At 46.4% G+C, this 27,529-nt stretch overlaps 3 protein-coding genes across 5 annotated transcripts in view; all 3 read left to right on the top strand.

Annotated features, from left to right (window-relative positions):
* Nucleotides 1-466: 466 nt before the first annotated feature.
* LOC110302107 (IQ domain-containing protein F5-like) lies at nt 467-3,122 on the top strand. Its single transcript, XM_021172889.1, has 3 exons — nt 467-612; nt 773-946; nt 2,669-3,122. Exons 1-3 carry the CDS (start codon nt 595-597, stop codon nt 3,107-3,109), a joined length of 633 nt encoding a protein of 210 aa, XP_021028548.1. The 5' UTR covers nt 467-594; the 3' UTR covers nt 3,110-3,122.
* Nucleotides 3,123-9,313: 6,191 nt separating this feature from the next.
* The window catches only part of LOC110301763 (IQ domain-containing protein F3), a 33,310-nt gene continuing 15,094 nt past the window's right edge, over nt 9,314-27,529 (top strand). The window contains exons 1-7 of one of the 3 annotated variants that reach the window (XM_021172401.1): nt 9,314-9,372; nt 9,925-9,993; nt 13,334-13,438; nt 16,854-16,958; nt 17,424-17,510; nt 18,142-18,323; nt 24,949-24,996. In XM_021172401.1, coding sequence (XP_021028060.1) covers nt 9,370-9,372; nt 9,925-9,993; nt 13,334-13,438; nt 16,854-16,958; nt 17,424-17,510; nt 18,142-18,323; nt 24,949-24,996 — 599 coding nt within the window. In that variant the 5' untranslated portion in view covers nt 9,314-9,369. Of the gene's footprint in view, nt 9,418-9,924; nt 9,994-13,333; nt 13,439-16,853; nt 16,959-17,423; nt 17,511-18,141; nt 18,324-20,927; nt 21,104-24,948; nt 24,997-27,529 lie in introns of those variants that run through there. The other 2 variants (XM_021172397.1, XM_021172400.1) reach the window with 2 other exon arrangements.
* Nucleotides 24,712-26,007, top strand: LOC115031944 (IQ domain-containing protein F3-like). Its single transcript, XM_029481784.1, has 3 exons — nt 24,712-24,777; nt 24,949-24,996; nt 25,538-26,007. Exons 1-3 carry the CDS (start codon nt 24,760-24,762, stop codon nt 25,955-25,957), a joined length of 486 nt encoding a protein of 161 aa, XP_029337644.1. The 5' UTR covers nt 24,712-24,759; the 3' UTR covers nt 25,958-26,007.

Raw genomic sequence — 27,529 nt, 5'->3', positions numbered from 1 at the left:
AGTAGTTAGGGTCACAGTTCTGCCAAAAGGATGGAAGAGCTGCAATTACTTTGTCTACTCCATTCACGGCCATCCATGTTTCTTTCCTCATTTCTCTAGGACAGACATATTTTCAGGAGCCATTCATGAAGCTCCTCCTGCAAAACATCTGCTATATGTTTTGCCAGAAGATCATTACTAGACCCACTGTGTGACTGAGCTGACCCACTGTGTGACTGAGCCAAGAGCCATCGATGGAAATCCCCATTGATATGTCAGGCTGCTAATTTTAATAATTTCCACCAAATCAAAATACTAACATTTCCCGTCTTTATTCAAAAGAGGCTGTGGTGCTTGTACTTTGATCTTATAGCCCAACTTCGGAAATTTCTGTAGGCATGGATGGGCTCCCACTCAACTCTTAGAAGCCATGCTGATTTCTGCATCACAGATGGCCTTATGACATCATCACCGGCTCCCTTCCTTCACTCTTCTTGCCAGCCTCGTGGCTGGAGGAGTATAGACCTGAGATGATGACCCTTCCATCATAACCCCAGCCATGGGGGAATTTAAGGGATTGCAGACCTGGGAGATTTGAACCATCTATCTCCAAACATGGGCTGTCTGTATAGTGTAAGGCGTAGGCTATAGAAGGTGGATTTACAGTTGACAGAGATAAGTCCAGCATCTAGGGATACTGGGCCACTGTGGAGACCAGGCGTGTGCTAAAATGGGTATGTAATTGTTCAATGAATAACCCACTCACAGATTTCTCCTTTAATTCTGGTTATAGAAGGGGAATGTTCACTTTAGTATAGATGATGAAATCTATGACATCAAGGAAACAAGGAAACAACAGCAAAAGGAAAAGGAAAAGGAAAAAGAAAAGGAAAAGGAAAAGGAAAATAAAGAGCTCAGACCTTCATCCACTCCAAAGGTGGGACACACGTGGCCCTCGAAGTTAGAGGTAAGCCCTGACCTGCTTCACCTCTGACCTATGTTACCCAGACTTACCGTGGTCTTCTCCACGTCCCACAACATAGATCGGACATGGAATGTGTGCACCAAACAGACTCATGTGAGCAAGAGATTGGGTTGCTGTCACTCAGCATCAAAAACTTAACAGAACAGCTTCCCTCTCAAAAGCTGGGATCATGGGGGTTGCTTTTCTTGAACTGCTTTCTTCTGGGTACCTCCTCCGCCTGAGACATCATGACTGGCGTGGCGTGGGGAGAAGCCACCCCAGAGAGTGATAGCAGTGATATGCAGAGCCAGGTAGTAGGGTGTGGGGTCTGTGTCTGGGGAACACATCTAAGCAGAACTCTTACATCCAGAATTGTGTAAGGGTGCGGGTATGTGCACACATGCACATGTGCATGTATGATTGTGTGAACTAAGGTTTAAGGTTTGGGAAGTGAGCCAGGCAGTGGTGGTGCAATGCCTTTAATCCCAGCACTTGGGAGGCAGAGGCAGGCAGATTTCTGAGTTCGAGGCCAGCCTGGTCTACAGAGTGAGTTCCAGGTCAGCCAGGACTATACAGAGAAATCCTGTCTCAAAAAAAAACAAACAAACACCCCCCAAAACAAAAAAAAAACACAAGCAAACAAACAAACAAAGGTTTGGGAAGTAAGAAATAGATGAGGTCAGGACCCTAAGTTGTGTGAGGAAAGAAATTTAATATTAGGACCTAACAAGGGACAGGGGTCGGGGTGTAGCAGATGACAAGACTGAGAGAGAGAGAAGGAGAGGCAGAGTAAAGAAAGCCAATTTCCTGGAAGTTCCTGCTAGGAAGTCTTGGTCTCAGTATGTGGTCCTCTACCCAAAAGATCCTATAAGGTTCTTGCTCTAAATTGGCCAGCCAGGTTTATAGGCACCTAAGTGAGGGGCTGGAGAGATGCCTTAGTGGTTAAGAACACTGGCTGCTCTTCCACGGGATCTAGCTTCAGTTTCCAGCAGCCCCATGGTAGCTTGCAACTGTCTGTAACTCTATTTCCAGGGGACTTGATGCCCCTTTTCTGACCTCTGAGGACACTAGGCACATACATGGTACAAATATATGTGTAGACACAACACTCATGCAGACAATAAATTTTCAAAAACCCTCACAAGCGCGAATGTACCGCATTCTACAAATGGGGACATGGGGACTCAGAGGTCACTGTGCTGCTTGTTCACTAACTGATATGGAACGCAAAGGAGAACAGAGGTAGCATGCCTTCCTGCTTCCGTGGCTCATCCTCCTGCCCTGCTCAGCATTCAAAAATGTCAGAGGAAACCATGATTAGCGATGTAGGGTCAGGGCATCTTCTGGGAATATAGCTTCATTCTTTTTTCATGCACATATATATATATATATAATATGCTTTGCTCACCTCCTCCTCCTCCTTCTCCTTCTTTTCTTCCTCCTCCTCTTCCTCTTTCTCCTCCTCCTCCTTCTTCTTCTCTTTTCTTCCTCCTCCTCCTCTCCCTCTCCCTCCTCCTCCTCCTCCTCCTCCTTCTTCTTCTTCTTCTTCTTCTTCTTCTTCTTCTTCTTCTTCTTCTTCTTCTTCTTCTTCTTCTTCTCTCTCTCTCTCTCTCCCCCCCCATTACTGCATGAAGAGGGGTTCATTTACACAATTAAAGGAGGTAACCTACCTGTGGCTGTACCCCTGAAAACTAAAACCATTCCTCACCTTACACCCCACTACAGCTATCCCTACAGCATCTATCACGAAAAACACAGAATGCCAGAAAGATACAGGCCTGGTGGCGAGGCACCCTGGTGAGACGCTCACTGCTGAGGGCCGCCCTCAGTGCATGGATCATTCAATGCTGGTGGAGGAAGATACTGGCCAAAAGACAGGAAAAGAATCGACTGATAATCCTGCACTTGATGGCACAAGAAACAAGGGCCTGCGTCCTTATTCAGTCGTGGGTCCGGATGCTGAAAATCCGCCAGAATTATTGCAGGTTGTGCTACGCCACCCGTGTCATCCAGGCGTCGTGGCGCTGGTATAACTGCCACACCCGTGGCTTTTTCCAGGGCAGCTATGAACTTGTAGGAAACAAACTACGTTTACGGCTTGATATCTTTCTGGGATCACAGGTTTGTCGTATATCAGACTGCATATCCTTGCCAATAAAGAACTGATCAGGTCTTCTAACACGGGTCTTTGCCTGTCCAGTAGCAAGTCCCTGCAAGGACTGCAGACACACAGCACCACACAAGCTTGCTCTGGTGACAGCAGCAGCGTGTGTCTGAACTCCCAAGGGCAGAGCATGTGAGAGCCCTGGACCACACAGTGCCTGTGTGGCTGGAGAGTTGAGGATAAGAGTCACCAGGAACACCGCCAGATGCCCACTCCCCTTAGCTGTTCAATACGCTGTTCTTTCCTTTGTCCTCTTAAGGTCTTTCCACCTACTTAGAACAAGTTTGCCAGTCTTCCCTCACCCTAGTCCACCACCCTACACAATGCAGCCATAGCCTTCAAACTCTCCCAGTGTCCTCTTAGACACTACCAGCCATTTAAGCATCTCGAGCAGAGCATGCCAACATTGTTCCCATTCAGCTTGTGGAACTTGTCTTCTGTTCCCCCGGGGTTCTCTCCAGAGAGTTCTCTTCATTGAGCTTTATCTCTGCCCAAGCACGTCCTTGAGGGGCCTCCTCTGTCTTCCCTGTTTATGTTGCTCTCTCTGACCAAAATCATTTGGCTGTAGCTAATGACTCTGATATCCTGGATGCAAAGTCCTTCCTCATCAGGACCCATCATCTACAGACCCCCCATTAAACAGCCACCTGCAAGAGGACAGGGCTCTGTACCCAGATTTTTCACAGAGTATCACCGGATGCCTTCTTGTTGCTGCAGGGACTGGTCATGACTTGTGTGCATGCTTTAGGGCTCCTCTGACTGAAGTCACTCCGAATGGTTAGCAGTTGACAGTACCATCAGCCACGTGAAAGGGATTGGCAGGTTGTTGGTACTGCTGGGCCAGGTCATAATCATTGTCAAGAGGACAGTTAAACATTATTAAAATAATGATTAATGCTTGGCTCTTAGAGAAAAATCCACTACACTTTACTAGCCAGAATAATTGCTAACTGCATTCTAAAACTTCTCCTTATGGTCACAGATAAATGATGCTCTCGCTCCTCATCAAAGATGTCTCTGCAGCAGACAGAGGCCATTACAGAAAGCCACAAATGTCATTCTATCAAATTATTGCCCTCCCACTAGCCTGGAATGGTGCTTCCATGAGGGCTTTGATTTGCATTTGCTTAGCGACTAAGGATTTTGCACATCCTTCTGCAGGCCTGTGTACCACAGGCTTTCCACGGAGATCTCTGGCCTGGCCTGATGCGAGAGTTCTAGGGAAGGGAAGCGAGTGCGGGCAGGGAACAGAAGTCATTTCTGCTGCTTCTGCTGTTGCAGTTAGTTCCACCTCCGGCTCTACTGCTGTGCCTTCTGGGTTACTCAGTAACTCTGTGCTGCCCTGCACTGAGTCGGGATGGGCTGGGCTAACGAGAGGCCATCCGACTAGCCAGTGAGGAGTGTGGTGGAGCTTCAGGCAGCAGCGTTTCAAGAGAGCAGACCTCTTCCCAAGTGTTACAGATCTTAGGACAGAGTTGTTCTCTCACACCTTTAATCCTTCCGGATAGGATTCTTATATACAGTTTGGGGGTGGGTCAGGGATTGACAACAGGTATTTCTCATTGGTTTGGTCTGAGAGCTTTGGGGAAACCTTATTTGCATGTGGCAGGGGTTGGTGCTGCTCCTATGTGACTGATAGCCACACACCTCTCTTAGGGGGGGGGGGACTGTGGAAGGCTGTAGCTAGGACAGGAACCAGGGGCCCAGGAGGCATGGCTAAACTCCTACTGTCACATGAAGGCAGACTATCAGTCTCCAGGGTTCAAGGCCTGTGTTCGACTGCAGACCAGGCTGTCTGTTCACAGTTCACCGCCCCACATCCTTCTATGAATACTGATCATTTGTAAAATATCTTTTTGGACAAATGTTTATTCAAGCACCTGAAATCTTGTATTCTTTTTTTAAGTTTTATTTCTTGTGAATTTCACATCATCCACCCAGTCCTGCTTACCTCCCTGCTCCCACTTACCCAGCCTTCACCCTTGCAACCTCTCCCCAAAATGAACACACAAAACAAGAACAAAGCATTAAAAAGCATCTCATTGTGTAGTGTATCACAGCATGTCCCACTCTATCCCTCTCTCCATTCATTTTCCCTTGCAAATGTCCGTTGCAGTGAGTCCCTGGTCTGGTTTGAGATCTCTGGCTTCTGTGACACCATCAGTATCAGATCCTCACTGGGGCTCCTCCCAATTATCCTGTTGTTGTCCTGCGTCATAGAGATCCTACAGCTTTGGATCAGCAAGACTGGCACTTTCTTCACACATCCCAACCATTGGCAGATGATATAGATTTGGGGACAGGCTAACCCAGAGCCCCTGATCTGGGCCTGAGTGGTAGCTGCGCTGGTAAGCATGCTGCTTCTCCCTTATCCATGCCACCACAGTGAACTCTCCAGCACTGCTCCAGCTAGGCCTTAGTTTCATTCCCAGAACCCACATGGCCGTAGAGAATTAACCCCCACAGCTGTCCTCTGACCTTCACATGCTGTGTGTGGCAAACAACACACACACAGGAGAATGCACACAGGCACACACAACATAGACACTGTTTGGAAGGAGAGGAGCTGGCAGGAGGGGGAAGGGGAGGGCCGGAGTGTGATGAAGGTAAATATAACTAGAGTGCAAAGGTATATGGGTTTAAAAATATCATTTTATGCACAGCCAAAGCATATTAACTTAAAAAAAACTTCTGAGGATGAGAATGTATTAAAAATATATATACTAAAACTCCGGTAAGTAGGAAAAAGACAAACCAACTGTCAAACAGACAAAAGCTACATTTAGAAAATCAGGAAATGCATCTTCCATGTAATAAAGGCTTTCTAAAAATAGAAAAGTAGAAAAATTCAAGATGAGAGCTATCAAAACTTCAGCTTCTCAGGGTTAAATAAAATGAACTTCCAACTGGGCACGGTGGTACACACCTTTAATTCCAGCACTTAGAAGGCAGAGGCAGGCGGATTTCTGAGTTCGAGGCCAGCCTGGTCTACAGAGTGAGTTCCACCACAGCCAGGGCTAAACAGAGAAATTCTGTCTGTAGACAGGCTGGCCTTGAACTGAGAAATCTGCCTGCCTCTGCCTCCCGAGTGCTGGGATTAAAGGCATGTGCCACCACTAATTTGATAATCTTTTTTTTTTTTCTTCCCAAGACAGGGTCTCACTATGTGGCACTAGATTTCATGAAACCAGGCTGGTCTTGAACTCGCAGAGATCTGCCTGCCTCTGCCTCCCTAATGCTGGGATGAAAGGCATCCACCGTAAAAATTTTCAGTTGGAATTGTAGGTACACTGGTAGTTTTCAGATGCATTCCATCCTAGGAAGTGTGATAGGACGCACTCTGTAAAAGCAGGGGCTGCATCCCAGATGGGGAGGCCTGGTGTGCAGCTCGGCCTTCCTGTCACTCCGTGGAGATCTCCATGCAAAAGTTGCACCAGACCCTTACAGAGCGCAATGTAAGAGTCGATGAGAAAACGTGTGTTTGAAACTACATGCTTGGATCAGCATGAAAAAACATCAGTTGTTCTTTCGGATGACCCCAGCTCAGTTCCTAGCACCCATCTCCAGTGGCTCACGAGCACTGTAAATCCAGCTCCAGAAGAACTGATGAAAGCCTGCTGCACCGGCACTGAGGATCTGAGGATCCAGGACACAGGTGAGTCTGCCCAGAGAGAACAGGAAGCAATGGGGAGGATGCTGGCAGCTCGAAGGAGAGCAGCTGATGCAAATGAGAGAAAGCGGGAGGGAGAAAAGGAGGGAGAGACAGAAAATCTTCAACTTACCCTCAGTCTGAGGGCGAATTAGGAAAGGAAAGGCTCTGAGCAAACAAAAGGAAAGTTCTGGAAAGGCTGTGCTCTCATGAGGCACCATTCCTGAGTGGAGAGCAGTCACAGTGATGTAATACTGGTCTATTACAAAAGGGCGTACTATACGCATACTGAGAGCAGGGCAAACTAAGTCTTTATCCACACAGAATGAACTCGACAGAGAGAGAGCCTTGAAAATGGAAACTATGATTTTCAATACAACGTGTTAGTGAGGTTTATGGGGCTGAAAATAATAGTTAAAAGAAGCTGGATGATGGGGAAACACTTGAGAGAAGCTTGGGCACGGGGGAGAAGCTTAGGCAGGGGGAGAAGCCTGGGCAGGGGGCTCTGGTTGTTTTCGTTGCTTGCTTAGAATCACTGAAGAGATGTGAACAGCTGTGTTCATGATGCTAACACAGAGGCTAAAATTAAATGTCAACAAGCCTCAACATAAAATCAATCCTGTCTGTGGACTAACAGACAACCGTGGAAAGGCACGAAGGCAGACGACAGCTTGGGGAAAGGGCTTAGCAAAACTTCTCCAACAGAAGGCTGGGATTCAAGAAGTACTTCTTGTGAACAGGCCTGGGATGGAGACTAAACTGTCTTCTGGTTTTGTTGTCCTTACAACAGACACCTGTGACACCCCATTAAAAGGAAGAAAGATTTATTTTGGCTCACAATTTGGGTGATTTCAGGGGTTTCAGTTCATTGTCACAGGACTCCTCATTTCTAGGCACTTCATGGTGGGTATGGGGAACCGGAAATCCCTCTCTCAAAGCACCAGAAAATAAAAATCGGTACAGAGGAACAGGCCAGGACCAAATACAACCTCCAGAATGTGCCCACTGACCTATCTGCCAGAGGTAGGCCCCACCAGCCAAAGTTCTAGCATCCCCCACCTCAGGGCTACCACCTAAGAACCTGGCCTTCAAAACAGGAGCCTACAAGGGACATTCCATATTCAAACCATCACACAGACCCAGGATAGAATGGGTCAGCTTGAGATGGGGGTGAGGGGAAATATGAGAGAGGTTTGAAACAGGGACAAGAGAGGGATTTGAGGAAGGAAAGGGAAGGGGAAATTGTGTTAATTATATTTTAATTTTTTTTTTCAAATTTAAAAGTCCTTTAAACTTTCTGATGCTTATTTTTCCTACTAATAAGCTATGACGTTGGATGGGAGGGGCAATTTGACGTCCTCATTGACAGCAGTTTAACTTGTCCTTAATGCCTTCTCAACCTTGAACAAAGAACTCTCAGCCAGGCAGTCACCTGAACTATCACCCCAGATCCTAAAGGTGAATGAGTTAAGTCCGCTCTGAAGTCATCTGTTGTCACAGCACTTGGTGGGACTCTAAGGAACCTGCAACTTTTCCACCCAGACCCGAGAGGGAGCACATGCCGTAGTAACCTCACAGTGACTGTTCCGTCTGGTCCAAAGGGACAGACAAGATGATTTGTGAAGAGCTCTACCATGAGCAATAGCTGAATCACAGGAATGGCCAAGAGCCAGGACAGTGCTAACAGTGCAGCCAAGGGAGTGTCCAGCAGCCTTAGCGGTTGCAACGGTGGAGCTGGAGCATCAGGAGCAGCAGCCAGCTGAGAATGTAGTAGCATCAATGACAGCAGCCGCTACCCTGAGGTAATAGCATCAGTGACAGCAGCCGTGGGGCCACATAAGAGCCGTGGTAATGAAGAGGGAGCAGAGCTGGAGAAGTCTGATAGCAGCAGCAATACCTATGACAGGTGCCACGCTAGAGTGACAGCAGAGACATCAGCAGGGCCGCAGCACTACGTGCCGGTGGCAAGCAGCATCAATAACGGCAAAATTGCCTCTTCCCCTGTGATGGCAGCCATGACAGTGACGGTAGCATCAACCTGCAACTGAACAGCTCCAGAGAGCAGCTCAGAAGGGATGCAGAGCAAAGCAGAAATCGGGAGAAGATGAAAGAAGGCCGAGTTGAGGCTGAAAGGTCGTGGAAAGCTGGAAAAGTGCCATGAAGAGCAACTGCTGGTCCCCGTCATCGGAAAACATTCCAGAGGGCTGCCAGGAAGTACCTAGAGACAGACACCTCGGAAGATGGGCAGAGAGGATAGGGAAACCCAGCCTGAGTCAGGAGGGTAGGAAGGCCCATGTCCCTTCCTGTGACAACAACAGGTATTCCCAATGGTGTGTGACAGGATGGGCCCTGAGATGAGTCAGTCATCATTGGGGTAGCAAAAACTCACACATCCCGACATCCCTGATCCACCCCTGGCAGGAGAGTAAATGGTCCAGTGAACTCTCTCCACCAAGCATCTTTGAGCTAGTAGAAGACAACGTGGTCTGTGAGTCACAGGCATCTTTGTGACGTCATAGCCAGCTCCTCCTTCACCACCTGCCCGGCCCCCGCTGAAGCCAAAGGAGCAACACCTAGAGAGGAATGAACATCTGAAGCTGGGGCCCTCCCACCATGGTCAGTCAGGGTTGTGTAAGACTTGCCAGCCTCACCTGCCCTGGGGTAAAGACATATCCTTGACAGACCAAAGTCCTGGATGACTCTCCAGGGGACTCAGGCATAGAATATGGAGCTGGGCCATTAGACACAACCAAGAGAAACTAGTCTTGCCTTTGACCCAACTGTCCCTGTCATGATTCTGTTGCTGCGAAGAAACACCATGACCACGGCAACTCTCGTAAAAGAAAGCATGTGATTGAGGCTTGTTTACAGTTTCTGGGGTTTGGCCCATTTTGGTGGCATACAGGCAGACATGGCACGGGAGAAGCAGCTCAGAGGTCTGTGTATGGATCCACAGACAGTTGGGAGAGAGAGACTCTGGGTTTAGAATGGGCTTTCTGAAACCTCAAAGCCCCACCCCCACCCCACCCCCAGTGACACACTTCCTCCTTTTCAAATAGTGCCACCCTCTGGCGACCAAGCATTCAAATCTGTGAGCCTGTGGGGGATTGGGGGGCGGGACTGTTCTCATTCAAACCACCACAGTTACCAACCCAATTCTGATCTCAGGAACTTGATCAAGATAAGAAAAAGGAAACACCAGAAGAAACAGAAAACGTCAACAAGGTGCAACTGGAGGTAGGCAAGAAACTGAGATGATGGATCCCATGGTCTCACTGTCCCTAAACTTGGGGGAGCCAGCTCTCACCCCATTGACCTGTCTCCCCTCCAAGGCAAACAGTGCACAGAAACCCGGAGTGGTGAGAAATGGGGAGGTAGGTGGTGGGGATGATGAGCCCCAAAGGTTATGGAGTGATTTGAAAGGCAGCAGTAGACATTAATAGACATGAGGTGACTGAGACCCTGGGTGTTCTGTTTTATAAAAAGAATGAAGAGGAAAGGGATATGTTTGGTGGAGGTGCAGTATGGTGGGGGGAAGGGAGGAAGGGGTGCCTCTGAGGGACCATGTTGAGGCATCTATTTCCCCTGAGGTACCAGCTACAAGACAGTATAGTATAGAATAAAGTTTATTTAGGGCATGGGAAGGGGACTTGAGGGGGTAGCAGAGACAGAGAAAGGGGGAGGGGGAGGAGGGAGAAAGGAGAGTAGAGGCTGGCCATGAGCATGTGGAGAGAGAGGGAGGAGAAGAATGGGGAGAAACGGACAGAGAGGGAAGAGAGGGAGAAGAGCAAGAGAGAGAGGAGGGGGCAAGGAACCCCTTTTATAGTGAGTCAAACATACCTGGGTGTTGCCTCAGGTAACTGTGGGGCGGAGCCTAGAAGAAATGCTAAAACTGGGTGTCTAGGACACTGTGTAGACATTAATAGACATGAAGTGAGGGAGACCCTGGATGTCTAGGACGCTGTGTGAGCAGCATCCTGGGCTCAGGACAGAGTCAAACACTATAGATTCAAAGTTTCTTTCTTGTAAGGACCCTTTGCTTCTTACACAGAAGGAGGTCTCTCTCCAAAGTTCCCCCAGGAAAGTCTATATGGCAAGTATAACCCCACTTGATACACAAGAACAATATAGGTCCATAGCTATGGGCAAGACAAAAAGGTACAGATAGACCCCTCACTCCCCTCCCCTTTGTCCTCAGAAGCACCAGGAAAAGGGGTGATTGTTAGAGACCCACAGGTTTGACATGACAAACACACTGGGAATTCCTATTGCTTCTTACGGGGCTGGCGGGTGGGGAAGGGGAATGCAAAATAGTTCAGATCTCACTTTTTGACACATACCCCGACCCTTAGTCCTCAATTTTCTATGGTGCGTATAGTCCCCTCCTACCTAAGCACAGTGACATTCTTAAACACTCCAAAATCAGCTGACAAGGCTCTCTCTCTCTCTCTCTCTCTCTCTCTCTCTCTCTCTCTCTCTCTCACACACACACACACACACACACCAGCTTCTCATCCTTGGAGACTTCAGCCTCCATCCTGCCTGTCACCCATATCTGAGTTTGCAACTTAGACCAGTTTCACAACATGTGCAATTCTTTAAAACAGGTAATCCTTCACGCCTCGCTCCCGTCGTAACAATGAACATGAATTTTGAGAAATTAAGCATTGAGAGAGCAGACACAGCAGTCATTGATAACTACCCATAGTGGTTCTACGTGGTCGCTCCCTCTCACCTCTCATGACCACCTGCCCCACCGCCACAGCTATTTATCTGATCCTTCTGTCCCCATGCCCCTCCCCCACCCCCACCCCACCCCCGCTGAAGCTCTGACACCCCATTTCAGGTGTTCCTTTCTGTGGATACCTGTCCTGCCCCGCTCCATCTGCCCTGCCATCTTCCACATTGATGTCCATTCATCTCATCCCCAGCACTTGCCAGACAACTTCTCCACCTGAACACCGTCCTCAGTGGGATGAGGACTTCATGTCCTCACTGGCTGACTCTTAAAGTCTGTCTCTTCTTTGTCCAGCTGTGTTTATTGTGCAGTCTATTGATGTTCAGGTCAAGGGGGAAATGGAGTTAAAATGAGAGCAATGAAGAGAAATACACTTTTAGATATCTTTAGAAAGAATTTGTTTGTTTGTTTGTTTGTTTGTTTGTTTATTTATTTATTTATTTATTTATATGAGTACACTGGAGTTGTCTTCAGACACACCAGAAGAGGGTATTGGATCCTGTTACAGATGATTGTGAGCCACCATGTGGTTCCTGGGAACTGAACTCAGGACCTCTGAAAGAGCAGTCAGTGTTCTTAATCACTGAGCCATCTCTCCAGCCCTATTTTTGTTTGTTTGTTTGTTTGTTTTTTAATGAAATAAATGAACAAGACACAAGCTATCTGTACAAGAAAATCTCCAGTCACTGCCTAAAATGTGCTTCAGGGTCACTTGTCCAAGGAAACACAGACATCCAGAAACAACAACAAAACTAGAATGCCCAGCAGACACTCAATCTAAATGCTGAGCCCACACCCTGACCTCCTCACCCTCTTACACAAACACAGGAATATCAGAAAATAAACGTATCGTTTCAAAAACATATATTGCACTTTAAAAAAGAGTGTGAGAAGGAACAATCCATAGGCAACAATGATATGGAATCCCTAAAGCATAGAAGGTAAATGTGACAAGACAAAGTAAATAAGTCAAAGCTGTAAACTGATGGATAGATAGATAAATGAGATCAATGGATGGATGGATAGATAGATAGATGGGTAGATGATAGATGGATGGATAGATAATTAGATACATAGATAGATACATAGATAGATACATACATACATAGGTGGAAGGAGGATGGATGGATAGATGGATGATAGATGGGTAGATAAATAGATGATGGATGGATGGGTAAATGGTGATGAGTGGATGGATAGCTGTCTATCCATATACATACATACATATCACAAAAGTGTCTTCACGAAGTCCACGAAGTTCATCGAAGCTCAGAGCAGCTGGTCTGGGGGCAGTTTGGAATTGGCTACTGAGGGGCTGATTGGACTCTTCCAAGAGAAGCCATTGACTCTGTGTGGCTGGCAAAAGAAGGTCAGTCTCCAAGAGAACTGAGGGTGGCTCAAGGAGGTCTAGCAGGGTCTGGTGTCACACCCTTTCCAAGACACTGGTAACACCAGGGCACAGGTAACTGGTGACACCACAGCCTACCCATCCCACAGAACAGAAGATCCAGAGGTTCCAAAGCTAGGTAAGTGTGTGCTCCTGAGAGAGGAGGCAAAGAGCACAGAGCAGGGGTTGGGGGACAACACAGCGTTTGGGTGGGTGGGTTCCCACTGTTGATGAAGGGGTCCGCCAGACTCACTTTAAAAAAATCAGATTGAAGTCAGTCAATGGGCAAACAAGTGGTATGCAGGGAAAGGCGGGTTTCCACTAGTGGTCAGGATACAAGGCCTGTGTGAGTTAGGCTTGCTGGCCAGACAAAGCACTGTGTGCATATTAAAATCCTCACAGACTTAGACACAGAACCATCTAATTACTTTGACCTTTGGCTCTGATTATAGAAACAAATCCAAGATGAAGAAACTGAAGCTGAAGCTGAAGAGGCAGATAAAGCCATACTTGAGAGGAGTGATTCAGTGAAAACGGAATGTCCCCCCCAGGCAGAGGTAGGTGGTGTTGGGGTGGACTTCTGATCTACACATGTCATGATTCATGTCACCCAGGCTGATGGCTTTTTCCATGGCTCATACAATAGGATACTCAGGACATTTATGCTCCAAGCATGATACATGTGTGAGTGGAAGGTTTGAGTCAAACCATCACCCTGAACAACCATCAGAAACCAAGACTGTCCAAGCTTACTGGGGCAAAGTTACCCTCTCCAATGCTGCTATGAATAGGGCTTGCTTAGTCCTGACTGTCTTACCCATTGCCTGTTAGCCATAGAGAGGTAGGTGACTGAGCAGCAAAGATTGGGGCTGGGAGGTCCCAGAGAGTGTTTTACTGCTGTGAACAGATGCCATGACCAAGGCAACTCTTATAAGGACAACATTTAATTGGGGCTGACTTACAGATTCAGAGGTTCAGTCCATTATCATCAAGGCGGGATCATGGCAGCCTCCAGGCAGGTATGGTGCAGAGGAGCTGAAAGTTCTACATCTTGTTCTGAAGGCAAACAGAAGCCTGGCTTCCAGGGTACTAGGATGAGGGTCTTAAAGTTCACACCCACAAAGACACACTTCCTCCAACAAGGCTACACCTAATAGTGCCACTCCCTGGGCCAAGCATATACAAACCATCACAGTCTACTCCCTTGCCCCCATAGGCTTGTTCAAACACATGAGTCTATGGGGGCCATACCTAGCCATAGCACATAGCATAATAAAAAATATATTTAGTCCAACTTGAAAAGTTCCCATAGTCTATAGCAGTCCTCAACAATATTAAAAGTCCAAAGTTCAAAGTCTCTTCTGAGATTCATTCAATCACTTAACTGTAATCCCCAAAGTAAGACAGGAACCAGCTGGGCAAACTCCAAACTTCGCATCTCCATGGCTGATGGCAAAGTGGTCTTCAGATCTTCAACTCCTTTTTTTTTTCTTTAGTGAACTTTTTCTGCTGGGCTGGTTCCACTCCCTGTTAGCAGCTTTCCTCAGCAGGTATCCCACAGCTCTGGCATCTGGACCATCTTGGGGTCTCCAAGGCAACTTCAACATTACAGTTTCTTGTTCCAATGTCTAGGATCCACACATGATCTTCTGGGCTCCTCCAAAGGGCTTGGGTCACTTCTACAGCTCTGCCCTCTGTAGCACTCTAGGCTCAGGTTAACTTCACTCCACTGCTGCTGCTGTTCTTGGTGCTCATCCCATGGTACTGGCATCTCCATACACTGAGGTCTTCTGCTGCAACTAGGCTTCACCAATAGCCTTTCATAGGGCTCTCTTCATGATGCCGAGCCTCAACTTCTTTCCATGACCCCTCCAAGCCTGGACCATCAACTACAACTGAGGCTACATCTTCACCAATTTCCTTCACTGACCTCTCAGTGGCAAGCCTCAGCTGCTCTCCATGACCCCTTCATATCTTCAAAACCAGTACCACCTGAGTGATTCTTAAACATTACTAAAATTCAGCTGCAGCATGAGGGGGCTGTCTCTAGAACATAGCTTCTTTGTGCTCTCAGAAAATACTTCCCAGATTTTATCTCAGTGATGCTGGTCTCTTCTTAATCACCACTAATTTCTTAGCTCCAGATAACCAGCATCAACAGTCCCAAAGAGTCCCTTCTATTCTGGACTCTAAAGTCAGGGCCACAAGGTCAAAGCTACTGAGTTCTGTCTGCTGCTAGCTAGGGCTGGGACATACCCCTCCTCCCTTATTTTATTACCAGTTTTTTGTTTTCAGCTCCCTTACTGCCTAAGCTTGGCTGTCCTGGAACTTGCTCTGTAGATTGACCTTGAACTCAGAGATTTATTTGGCTTTGTCTTCTGGCATTAAAGGTGTATACCACCATATCTGGACAGCTCCATTCTATTTTCCTGATGCTCCTTTAATTCTTTAAACCAAGTATTTGCTATTTTTCCTTTCATTAAAACACTCTTCATAAGAGTAAACGTTAGTAACCACACAACAAAATTTATACCAGGTTGTTTTGAGACTTCCTTTTTCAAAGCCACTAATCTAAATCTCTTCCCCTTAGCCTCAGGCAGGACTCTGGACGATGGCAAAAAGCAGCCATATTCTTCACCAAAATACCTCAAAAACAGTCTCTGCTCCACATACTGAAATTCTTCCCCACTGAAAATTCTTGGTCCCAGTCTGCATAGTTCAATTCACTCTCAGCAACAAAGTCTTCCAAATTCCTACTAGGATGGTCCATTAAGCCCCACTTAAAGTATTCCACTGCTCTGCAAATCTAAAGTTCCAAAATCCAGATTCTTCCAAACAAAGGCGTGGTCAGATCTACCACAGCAACCCCCCAGTCGCTGGTATCACCTTCTGACTTAGAGTTTATTGCTGTGAACGGACACCATAAACAAGGCAACTCTTATAAGGACAACATTTAATTGGGGCTGGTTTACAGGTTCAGAGATTCAGTCCATTATCATCAAGGGAGCATGGCAGTGTCCAAGCAGGCATGGTGTAGGAGGAGCTGACAGTTCTATATCTTGTTCCAAAGGCAAACAGGAGAAGCCTGGCTTCCAGGGCACTGGGATGAGGGTCTTAAAGCCCACACTCATAATGACACACTTCCTCCAACAAGGCTATATCTTCTAATAGTGCCACTCCCTGGGTCAAGCATATTCAAACCACCACACCCAAGAAGGTCTAGCAGGGTCTGGTGTCACACCCTTACCAAGAAACTGGTAACACCAGGGCACAGGTAACTGGTGACACCACAGTCTACCCATCCCACAGAACAGAAGATCCAGAGGTTCCAAAGCTAGGTAAGTGTGTGCTCCTGAGAGAGGAGGTAAAGAGCACAGAGCAGGGGTTGGGGGACAACACAGCGTTCGGGTGGGTGGGGTTCCCACTGTTGATGAAGGCTACTGAGGGGCTGATTGGACTCTTCCAAGAGAAGCCATTGACTCTGTGTGGCTGGCAAAAGAAGGTCAGTCTCCAAGAGAACTGAGGGTGGCTCAAGGAGGTCTAGCAGGGTGTGGTGCCACACCCTTTCCAAGACACTGGTAACACCAGGGCACAGGTAACTGGTGACACCACAGCCTACCCATCCCACAGAACAGAAGATCCAGAGGTTCCAAAGCTAGGTAAGTGTGTGCTCCTGAGAGAGGAGGCAAAGAGCACAGAGCAGGGGTTGGGGGACAACACAGCGTTTGGGTGGGTGGGTTCCCACTGTTGATGAAGGGGTCCGCCAGACTCACTTTAAAAAAATCAGATTGAAGTCAGTCAATGGGCAAACAAGTGGTATGCAGGGAAAGGCGGGTTTCCACTAGTGGTCAGGATACAAGGCCTGTGTGAGTTAGGCTTGCTGGCCAGACAAAGCACTGTGTGCATATTAAAATCCTCACAGACTTAGACACAGAACCATCTAATTACTTTGACCTTTGGCTCTGATTATAGAAACAAATCCAAGATGAAGAAACTGAAGCTGAAGCTGAAGAGGCAGATAAAGCCATACTTGAGAGGAGTGATTCAGTGAAAACGGAATGTCCCCCCCAGGCAGAGGTAGGTGGTGTTGGGGTGGACTTCTGATCTACACATGTCATGATTCATGTCACCCAGGCTGATGGCTTTTTTCCGTGGCTCATACAATAGGATACTCAGGATATTTATGCTCCAAGCATGATACATGTGTGAGTGGAAGGTTTGAGTCAAACCATCACCCTGAACAACCATCAGAAACCAAGACTGTCCAAGCTTACTGGGGCAAAGTCACCCTCTCCAATGCTGCTATGAATAGGGCTTGCTTAGTCCTGACTGTCTCACCCATTGCCTTGTTAGCCTTAGAGAGGCAGATGACTGAGCTGCAAAGATTGGGGAGCCCAAAGAGTTGAAATATGAACTATGTATGCTGGGAGAGGGGATGTGTTTTGGAAATAAATAGCCAAACAGGGTCGTGTACGTATTAGTACACACACGGATTTGGACACAGAACAATCTAATTACTTTGCCCTTTGACTCTGATTGTAGAAGCAAATCCAAGAAGAGGAATGTGAAACTAAAGAGGCAGATAGATCTGAGGGAACTGAGTTGGGGAAACTTCCCTCCCAGCTAGAGGTAAGTGGTGCAGGACCCCAGTGTTGGGGTGGATCTCTCATCTACATGTGTCTTGATCCATGACACCCCAGCTGATGGCTTCTTTTGTGGCCCATACCATAGGATATTCAGGGAATGTATGCTCCAAGCATGATCTAATTACTATGCCTTTTGACTCTGATTATAGAAGCATGCATGTCCAAAATTATGCAAGAGTGTGGAGTGTGTGTGTGCGTGTGTGTGTGAGTGTGTGTGTGTGTGTGTGTGTGTGTGTGTGTGTGTAAATTACAAGGGAAAGGTCACAGACTAAAGGGGAAGAAAACATTGGGGCCTGACAGAGTGAGGGGGCAGGTTGTAGATTAAAGCCAAAAGGAGGGAGGGGCCCTGGTGGTTGTCAGATCCAAGAGGGTTCTATAGAACATAGGACTATTGTCCTAAACTGGCCAACCCAGCTCCATGGAAAGCCAGGTGGCCAGGGCTACACAGAGAAACTCTGTCTCAAAAAACCGATAGAGTGGGAGGCAGGGGAGGTAATACCAAATGCCTTCCCTGACCTCTGAGAACCTTCTCCGTTTCCCAGAGTATTCTGAGACTGGGGTGTCTGAGGGCCAAGGGTCCTTTGTTTTCCATGTCACCTCTCTTCAAAATATAGCAGCTGCCTGATAACGTCATGCTGGCAGGCGTCAAGATCCAGGCCTGGTGGCGAGGCACACTGGTGCGCCGAACCCTGCTGCTTGCAGCCCTCAACGCTTGGACCATTCAGTGCTGGTGGAGAGAGGCAAAGGCCAGGCTGCAGGGGAGGAAGTTACATGAGGTGATGCGCTACAGACTGAGGTGAGTATACGCCTCCGCCGCTGCCACTGTGAAGCTGCAGTCCTGGGTGCAAATGCGGCTCATCCGTAAGTGTTACCTCCGTTTTGCACAACGCTGACCACAAACTGCAACAGTCCAGGAATCATAACTACATTTGCAAAAATCATAACACGCGCCAGGTCTTCTATGAGGTCGCAGGAAAGCTAAAGCTTTCGAGTTACAGATGTATAGGCTATCTATCAGGCTGCATACCTTTCCCAATAATGATGAAGAACAGACCCTGACCCGTGTTGCTCCTAATAGGTGTCTCTTGGGTTGCTGTAAGACAAGCTGCTGTAAGACAAGTTTCAACAATGGGTCAGGAAAATGTCTGTTGACTTAAAGCCCAAGTTTGCTCAGGAGAGAATGTCTCTACTCCCTGGGGACAGAGAAAGTGAGGGCCTCAAGTCTAAATGATCAGGGGCTATGACTGATTAGCAATGTTGGTTGGAATATTGGTGGCGTAGGGTTCAGGTGTCTGTCGTGTGACCAACTCCAGAAACCCTGACCCACTGATGTCCCTTTAAATGATGTCCCCTAAACTGTGCAATACAGAGGAGCTCATCTTCCAGTGCCTTCTGGATTTAACTCTTTCCCCATAGTCCTTTTGGCTTTGTTTGGTCTGGCCCTGTCTTTGCACCTTCTCGGTATCATTGGACAGGAGAGTACTTTGATTTCAGTGTATAAATAGGATAGCAAAAGTATTATGGGTAGGAGAGAGTAGGTTCAGCTAGAACCAAAGGAAGTTAGCCCTGACGAGATGCAAGTTCCCCTTGCATGAAAGACACAGGTCTTTCAGTGAGTTGCTGAAGATGAACCAGGACCTAGAAATTTCCCATAGATCATGGGTATGTATGGTGTTTTGTTTGGTTTTTTTCTGTCTTTTGTTTTAATTTTTGAATCAGGTACTGGATTAATCAGAATTCTCTAGAGGAATAGAACCAACAGAATGAATCTGTGTATATTTATTAGAGTGGCTTATGGATGGAAAGTCTGAGAATCCAGCAGTTGTTGAGTCCAGCAGGCTGGATTTCTCAGCCGGTCTTCAGTATATGTCGGAATCCTGAAGAAGTAGGCTGTAATGCCAGTAAACTGTGAGCAAGGGCAAGCAGGCAAAGAGCAAAAGCTTCCTTCTTCCTTGTCCTTTATGTAGGCTGCCAGGAGAAGGTATGGCCCAGTTATAGGGTCGGTCTTCTTCCTATCTCAAATGTTCCAGTTAACTAGAACTCCCTCACAGGTGTACCCAGGAAAATGGGGTTTTTGCTTAATTCCAGGTATAGTCAAGTTGAAAACCAACAACAGCCATCATAGACACCAAGGGTAGACTTTTTCAAGTTAAATTTTTTAATTTTTCTTTTATTATACAGGTATTTTGCCTGCATGCATGCATGTGTATCACTTTCATACCTGGTGCCCTTAGATGCCAGAATAGGGCTTCTGACCCTAGAGAACTAGCGTTACAGGTGGTTGTGAACCATTGTATGGTTGTATGGAAGCAATCCTAGGTCTTCTGGGATAGCAGCCAGTGCCCTTAACTGTTGACCCATTTCTCTGCAGTCCCTAGGTATGGCATTTTTTAAAGGGAACATCTTCCTTGTATATAATACATATTAACAATCAGTTCACCCTTGAAAACATTACATCCCCACCCTGGTCTCTACCGTGCATCTGGCCCTTGCAATAAGGGGTGAGTATAAAGAAAGACACATTGTTGAAAAGGGGGGAAAAGTGGGTAGGTATCAGGATATGGATTAAGGGCCGGAACGTATCCATTCCTTTTCTGGGTTCATGGTTCCTATCCTACCTATTCATTCTGCCTGTCAGCAAGCATCCCAAACAGCCAACCTAAGCTTGCTCCCATCTCAGGCCGTTTTTCTTGCTGTTCCCCTGGGGAATTCTCTGCTGACACACTCTCTTCATTCAGGTGTATCTCTGCACAGAGCTGGCAGGAGGGGTCCCTCAAGATATACAGAGCTTTCCCTGACCAACTTCTGACAGCTCTAGCTCCTAAGTCTGCTGTTTTGGGTACCAAGTTCTTTATCAGGTCCCGAGCATGTATAGTCTACCGACCTGCGATGGCTATTCTTGGTTGTTAATTTGACTATATCTGGAATGAAGTACTGTCAGACTGCATGTCTGCCTCACCGCTGGGGTGCCCAAGCCACTGGCAAGCCAATCAAGGGAGGAAAAACATAGTCCTTGATAGGGGTCTGAGCCTGTACTTCCCTGATTGAGAAACAGCGAGATCTGGGACAACAGACACTGGATTCTTGGACTTTATATTCTTAGCCAGCCATTATCAGATTAACAGGTTTGCAGTCTATAAATCATTCCTATAAATCATATATATATATATATATGACAGAGAGAGATTCATTCTATAAGTTCTGTTAGAACCCTGATTAATATATGACTTCACACTAGAGGGCAGCTTCAGGGATGTAGTACTCTGTGCCAGGGCCTTCAACAGTTGACTCCAAAGGTTCCAACACTTCCACCCAGCTAGTGCTAACGGCCTGCCCTGTCTGATCTCTCCACGGAAAAAGCAGTAAGACTGGACCTAACCTCTCTCCTTGCTTCTCTCAGCTGCCTTCGCATCAAACCTGGGAATCCCCTGTGAACCCACGGGTACCTAAGGACCTTTTTCCATGACCTAGGAGGGCGATGAACTTGATTTTCTTCAACTGTTTCCGTAACTGTTTTTGTGAAGTATTGACCACTACATGAAAGAAAGTGTGATTGTTTGTGGAGTGCGGGAAAGGAAGGAAGGAAGAGAAGGAGGGAAAGGAAAGTGATCTTTGAGCACTGCAGTGGAAAGACAGGGTAGTGAATTCAAGAGACTTCATGAAAAAGCAGAGTGAGGGGACTGGAGAGATGGCTCAGTGGTTAAGAGCACTGACTGCTTTTCTAGAGGTCCTGAGTTCAAATCCCAGCCACCGCAAGGTGGCTCACAACCATCTGTAATGGAAGCTGATGCCCTCTTCTGGTGTGTCTGAAGACAGCTGCAGTGTACTTATATACATAAAATAAATAAAACCTTTTTAGAAAGAAAGAAAGAAAGAAAGAAAGAAAGAAAGAAAGAAAGAAAGAAAGAAAGAAAGAAAGGAAAGAAAGAAGAGAGAAAGAAAGAAGGAAAGAAAGAAAGAAGAAAAGAAAGAGAGAGAAAGGAAAGAAAAGAAAGAGAGAGAAAGGAAAGAAAAAGAAAGGTAGGAAGGAAGGAAAGAAAGAAAACATGAAAGCAGAATGAGAGACTGAAGAGAGAGATGAACCAGCAAAAGGGACAGAGGGCACAGGGGAGGGAGTTAGGGAAGGAGCACAAATTAGAGCAAACTATAATGACACTAATATATGAGAATGTCACCATGAAACCCATTATTATGAATGTCAACTTAAAAACTGATTTAAAAAAATAAAAAAGGGCAGGGATGAAGAGATGGCTCAGTGGTTAAGAGCACTGACTGATCTTCCAGAAGTCCTGAGTTCAATTTCTGGCAACCACATGATGGCTCACAACCATCTACACTGGGATCTGATGCCCTCTTCTGGCATGCAGGTGTTCATGTAGATAGAGCACTCACATACATAAAATAAATAAATCTTTTTTTTTTAAGTAGAGAAGGGTAAATTAGAGAGTGGTTCACAAGTAGCCATCAAGGGTCATAGTCTTGTAAGTCACATGACGTACAGTAACTGACAGACCACCTGGTACAGAAGTGAAGGAGTCAAACCAAGTTTGCCTAGGGAGGGGCTGAACCTGACCGAAGTTAAAAGGAAATGAGCAACGCCTTGAAATGAGGAGATATAGCCAGAAGTGGCAATGGGGACAGATCAATAATGCTGGTTTGGCATCATCCTAGAAAACTATCTGACCCTTTGAAACAGGTCACCCCAGTGACGTCACCCCAGTGACGAGAACACCATTCTTTGTATAATGGCTTCTCTTTGGAAAATTATTGTTGAAAGGAATACTCAACACAGGCTGGAAAGAAAAAAAATAGGGGATCCTGTCTCTCTTGTCTTTGCCTTCAGTTTTTATTACACTTTCTCAGGATATGTGATCACATGGAACTCCAAGCATCTTTCCCCTCCCCCCAAAGTTCACAAGCTTAAATATAAATTCAAATCATAAACTGAATAAGAAGTAACAGCTAATATGCTTACATGTGTTTCCATTGAGACTAGATAACTAAAAATTGTCTGCCACTAGCTCCACAGGTTTAGTAAAAGTTTAGAACTATAATTCTTAGGTCTAAGTTAACACAGGATGTCAGAGGCAAATCATCTGCCTACTGTCTCATTAGCATTGAAGTTTTGTCTATATAAAGAGATCTTCTGTCCTTACACCTACAGTAAACTGTTCCCAGCCTGCCGCTTTTAGTTATCAGATAATGGTTGTACAACTAGAGGAATGTTTTCCTTAATTGTAAATCTGTTTCATGCCTGCTTTCTTTGTGCAAATAGCTTGTGACACCGGAAGGATTAGAGAGTCTTAATTATAGTTTTTCTTATAGCTGGTTTCAACATCACTTGTATAAGTTTAGGAATTCTGTGGAATCACTATTAGGGATTAAGAAATCATCTATTTGTCTACATAGCATTGCTACAAAAGAGTACATCTTCGTTGATCTGCAGAAAATCTGTCCAGTAGGGTATGCTGGTGCCAGAAATTGTTATATTAATTAATAATGACAAGAAAGGCATATCAATAGCAAGAATCAATCCTGAGACAAAGTCTCTAGGGCCCTGTCTCAGGAGGCCTCATCCCTCGCAGTCCATGCAAAAATGGTGGACCATCTTGGGAAAGTTGTCCCTTAGCATTATCCTCTCCTAGATGGCTCCTGACACCCAGGTTTGATCCTTAAGACCACAAAAATATAAATAAGTAAGAAGTAAATAAATAAATAAATAAATAAATAAATAGTGCTGTAATAAAACACCATGACCAAAAGCAAGTTGGTGAGAAAGGGGTTTATTTAGCTTATGCTTCCACATCAGAGTTTATCATTGAAGAAGTCAGGACAGGAACTCAATCAGGGCAGAAATCTAGAGGCAGGAACTGCTGCAGAGGCCATGGAGGAATGCTGCTTTCTGGCTTGCTCTACATGCCTTGCTCAGTTGGCTTTCTTATAGAACCCTGAGCCACCATCCCATAACAATCACTAATTAAGAAAGTGCCCTACCAGGCAGATTTCTGAGTTCGAGGCCAGCCTGGTCTACAAAGTGAGTTCCAGGACAGCCAGGGCTACACAGAGAAACCCTGTCTCNAGAGAGAGAGAGAGAGAGAGAGAGAGAGAGAGAGAGAGAGAAAGTGCCCTACAACCCAATCTGTTTGTTTGTTTTTTAAGATTTATTTTATTTATATATGAGTACACTGTAGTTATATTCAGACACTCTCGAAGAGGGCATCAGTTCCCATTACAGATGGTTGTGAGCCACCATGTGGTTTCTGGGAGTTGAACTCAGGACCTCTGGAAGAGCCGTCAGTGCTTGTAACCACTGAGCCATCACTCTAACCCCCTGTTTGGTTTGGTTTGTTTTTAGAAACGGGGTTTCACTGTGTGTAGCCCTGGCTGTCCTTAGAACTCACCCATGAGGCCACCACCCCCGCTCCTTTACTCCATCCCTCCCACCCCACTTCTAGCCTAGTTTAATCTTATGGGGCCATTTTCTCAACTGAGGCTCCCTCTTCTCCAGTGACTGTAGCTTGTGTCCGGTTGACATTAAACTAAGCCAGCACACGACTCAACAGTTGGGGGTACTTACTGCTCTTGCAGAGGAGCCAAGTTTGAATCCCAGCACCAACATTGGACTTCACAGACATCTGCAACTCCAGTTCCAGAGGATCGAATGCCTTCTTCTCACCCCCTTAGGCACCAGGGACGCACTGGGTGCACAAACATACATATAGGCAAAACACATACATAAAATACAACACTGAGAATTTAAAAAAAAAAGAAAGAAATCTTTCCTCCTCCTGTAAAATTCTCCAGGTATTTTACCACAGCAATAAAGAGATGAATAAGAGACTCTCCCACACATCATGCGTCCACTTAAAGGACTTTCCCCATCCCAAGGGAAAGGCAGAGAGTGGAATGTAAGAGGCACATGGTACCTTTCTGTCATGAGAGCTACAGCCCTCAAAGGCCAATGACAGAATATACCTGATATAGCCAAACCATAATTCATTCTCAGAGCAGGACAGCTCACACCCTGAGGACTCCAGTCATCCCTGGCTAGAAACAGAAAGATGCTTTTCCTTCATCCAGTACCTGTGATACTGGAGGAGGCCATCGAGCCCCTGGGTCACAGTTGGCCTTATGACATCATGGTCATCTCCCCCATTAGCCACCCTGGGCCTGTTGGAGTTGGATAAGCAGCAACCAAAGGGGAATGATCACCTGAGCTCCGGCTCTTGGCCATGGGCGCTCTGTTTGTTGTAAGACTATCAGATTCACTGACCTCAGGTTGGGGGGGATGCTACGTGGCAGAGGGAACTCCCAAGCTACTGTAGAAGGGGACCTGGAGAAGGCTGGGGAGCTGAGATACAGGAATGTTTTCATGGCTGTTGGCTTTTCCTTACATCCCCCCTCCTCCATTTTAATTGCAGAAACCTAAACCTAAAGTCCATCAGCAAACGAAAACAACCCAACCAAAGGTAGGTACAACCCAGGACCATAAATGACCCGGCAGCCCCCGATCCTTGACCTCAGTGTTTGTAGAAATGGAGGTGGCATCTTCATTCCCATTCAGCAGACTCAGTATTACTCTCTTGTGCCTTAAATCTCATCCCTCTCCAGAATTAACTGTGCACAGGACACAGGAAGGTAAGTCACTATCTTAAGAAGGTAGACAAGAATCGTTGAGAGGTAGGAACAGGAGATGAGGGAGGTGACTACTCAGGGAACCATGACACCTAGCAGAACTGTGGACTGGTTTAGTTAGGACTGAGACGCAGGCTGTAATGGTTCTTCCTTGTGAGGACCTCATGAGGTCTTCAGGATCCAAAAGTCTTTCCCCTGAGTCCCCTGTGAACACCACAATACAAGCATACCTCGCTTTATAGAGGAGGCCATTGTGGCTCAGGAGGTGAGCAGATATGGCCATAGCTACGGACAAGACAGAGGTAGAGACAACAAAGCTCTACCTGTCTCTCTTGTATCTCCATCCACTGAGCATCCTGTCCTCTGCTTGGTTAGCTCCTTCCTTTAAAACAACCCAAGGACTCGAGGATAAAAAAGACCCGAGCAGCCAAGAAGATCCAGGCCTTGTGGCGCGGATTCCTGGTGAGGCAAACTCTGCTGGCTGCTGCCCTCAATGTCTGGGTGATTCAGTGCTGGTGGAGGAGCATCCTCCACAGGCAGGTACTTAAACGGCGGCTGGCCATGCTGAGGATATACGTCATTGAGGAAGAGGCAGCCGTCAGGCTCCAGGCCTGGGTTCGCATGTGGAATTGCCGTCGATACTTCAATCAGATATGCAATCAAATATGCAACACACTCTGTGTGGTCCAGTCCGCCGAAAACAGCTTTGCCTTCAAGAACGATGACATTTTGCAGGTTCAATATGAAGTTGTTTCCAGGCAACCAGAGTTCCACATTGAAATCCTATCCATCTAAAGGCCCGCAGCACAAAGAGTTGGCTCCAATGCCTAAATAAACACCTGACCTAATTTTGTGAGTCTCAGTGATTATCATGCCACAGAGACACCCCCACCCCAGGGGTTCAGACCCTACACCTCCTTGCTTCCTTAGGGGAAGACCTTCTCCATCCCTACAGGGCCTGGCACCTCCAAACCAAGAAATGAGGCCCAAGATGTCTATATCTATGCAAAGCCAGGCATCCCATGATACAACCTTGGGACCATTTGTGTTTTTTTAAGTTGGAATTTAAAACGGACTGAACTTCATATTTCTAAAGCAATATATGAGATACGCAGTTTCTCTGACTACTACCAAGCACTTGGTATAATTACTAATGAACACCTTCTCATAGCACAGAAATAATACAGCCTCCAATTCCTTGTTTTCTCATCTTCTCTCTTCTAGGAGAGAGGTCAGAATATTACAGCCCATACAGCCAGGTTTTTGCAAATAGTTTGAACATTCATTTAGCCCCATATACTGTCTGGCCCTTATGATTCTTATGCACTAAGAGATATTTTCTAACGTCTAATTAGAACTAACTCCTCAGAGGCAGACCTAGCCAATGTTTCCCTTTCAGCTGTGACATTCATGTTCTTGTCCCTCGGTAGTTACAGTTTTTCTCTTAACGATCCCTCTCTCCACCTTTTAATGAGCCTAGCTCTCTATCCTGCTTCATTCCTGCACCAGATGAGCTTAAAAGTCTTTTGGATGGGAAGAAAGAGTTTATCAATTCCTTGAAGACTGGCAGTGCGCTAGTGTGCCCAAGTCAGAAGACAGACAAACTGCTACGTGGTGAAACCTTGTCAAACGCCGCAGGTGGAGAGTGAGCTGGGCATATGGTTCAGTGGGTGAAGGCACTTGCCTCCAAGCCTGACACCCTAAGTTCCATACCCAGAATCCACACATTGGGAGAAAACTGACTCCCACAGGTTGCTCTCTGGGAGGCATACTGGAGGAAGAGGGAGAGGAAAGAGATCACCCTGTGACCTACAACAATGACTGGGCTGTTGAGAGGTGTCCGCTAGTGCATTCCTATCATGTGAATAGCCAATCGCTTTCTTACTGAATTTTAAGGCCCACTTCACAAGTTAAAATCCATACCTGGCACCGTTACTGAGGCCATGAACATATGGCTAGACAAGTCATAGGCAGGACAGGAGGGAGAGCTAACACTTAAAGACACTTTGAAAAGTCATATGGAGAAACTTTCTAAAATATATACACATACATCATACACACACACACACGACACTCCCATATACATCTATAAGTTTAAGCAGAATTACCCTATTACAGGACAAAATGCACTACTAGGCACAACAGGATAACAACAGCCCAGTTCTGGGAATGTGTTATATCTTTTGATGCTGTTGGCAAGTAAGTCAAGTGGACCCCAAAATATTACAGGATATTGCTAACGTTCTTTGCTGCCTCCATAATGTGATGAGACCCTATTGCTAAAGATGCCACATGTCAGCCGGGCGTGGTGGCGCACACCTTTAATCCCAGCACTCGGGAGGCAGAGGCAGGCGGATTTCTGAGTTC

The sequence above is a fragment of the Mus caroli genome, chromosome 9 (genome assembly GCF_900094665.2).
Source record: "Mus caroli chromosome 9, CAROLI_EIJ_v1.1, whole genome shotgun sequence".
NCBI lineage: Eukaryota > Metazoa > Chordata > Mammalia > Rodentia > Muridae > Mus > Mus caroli.
This window is presented reverse-complemented; position numbering and strand designations above follow the sequence as displayed.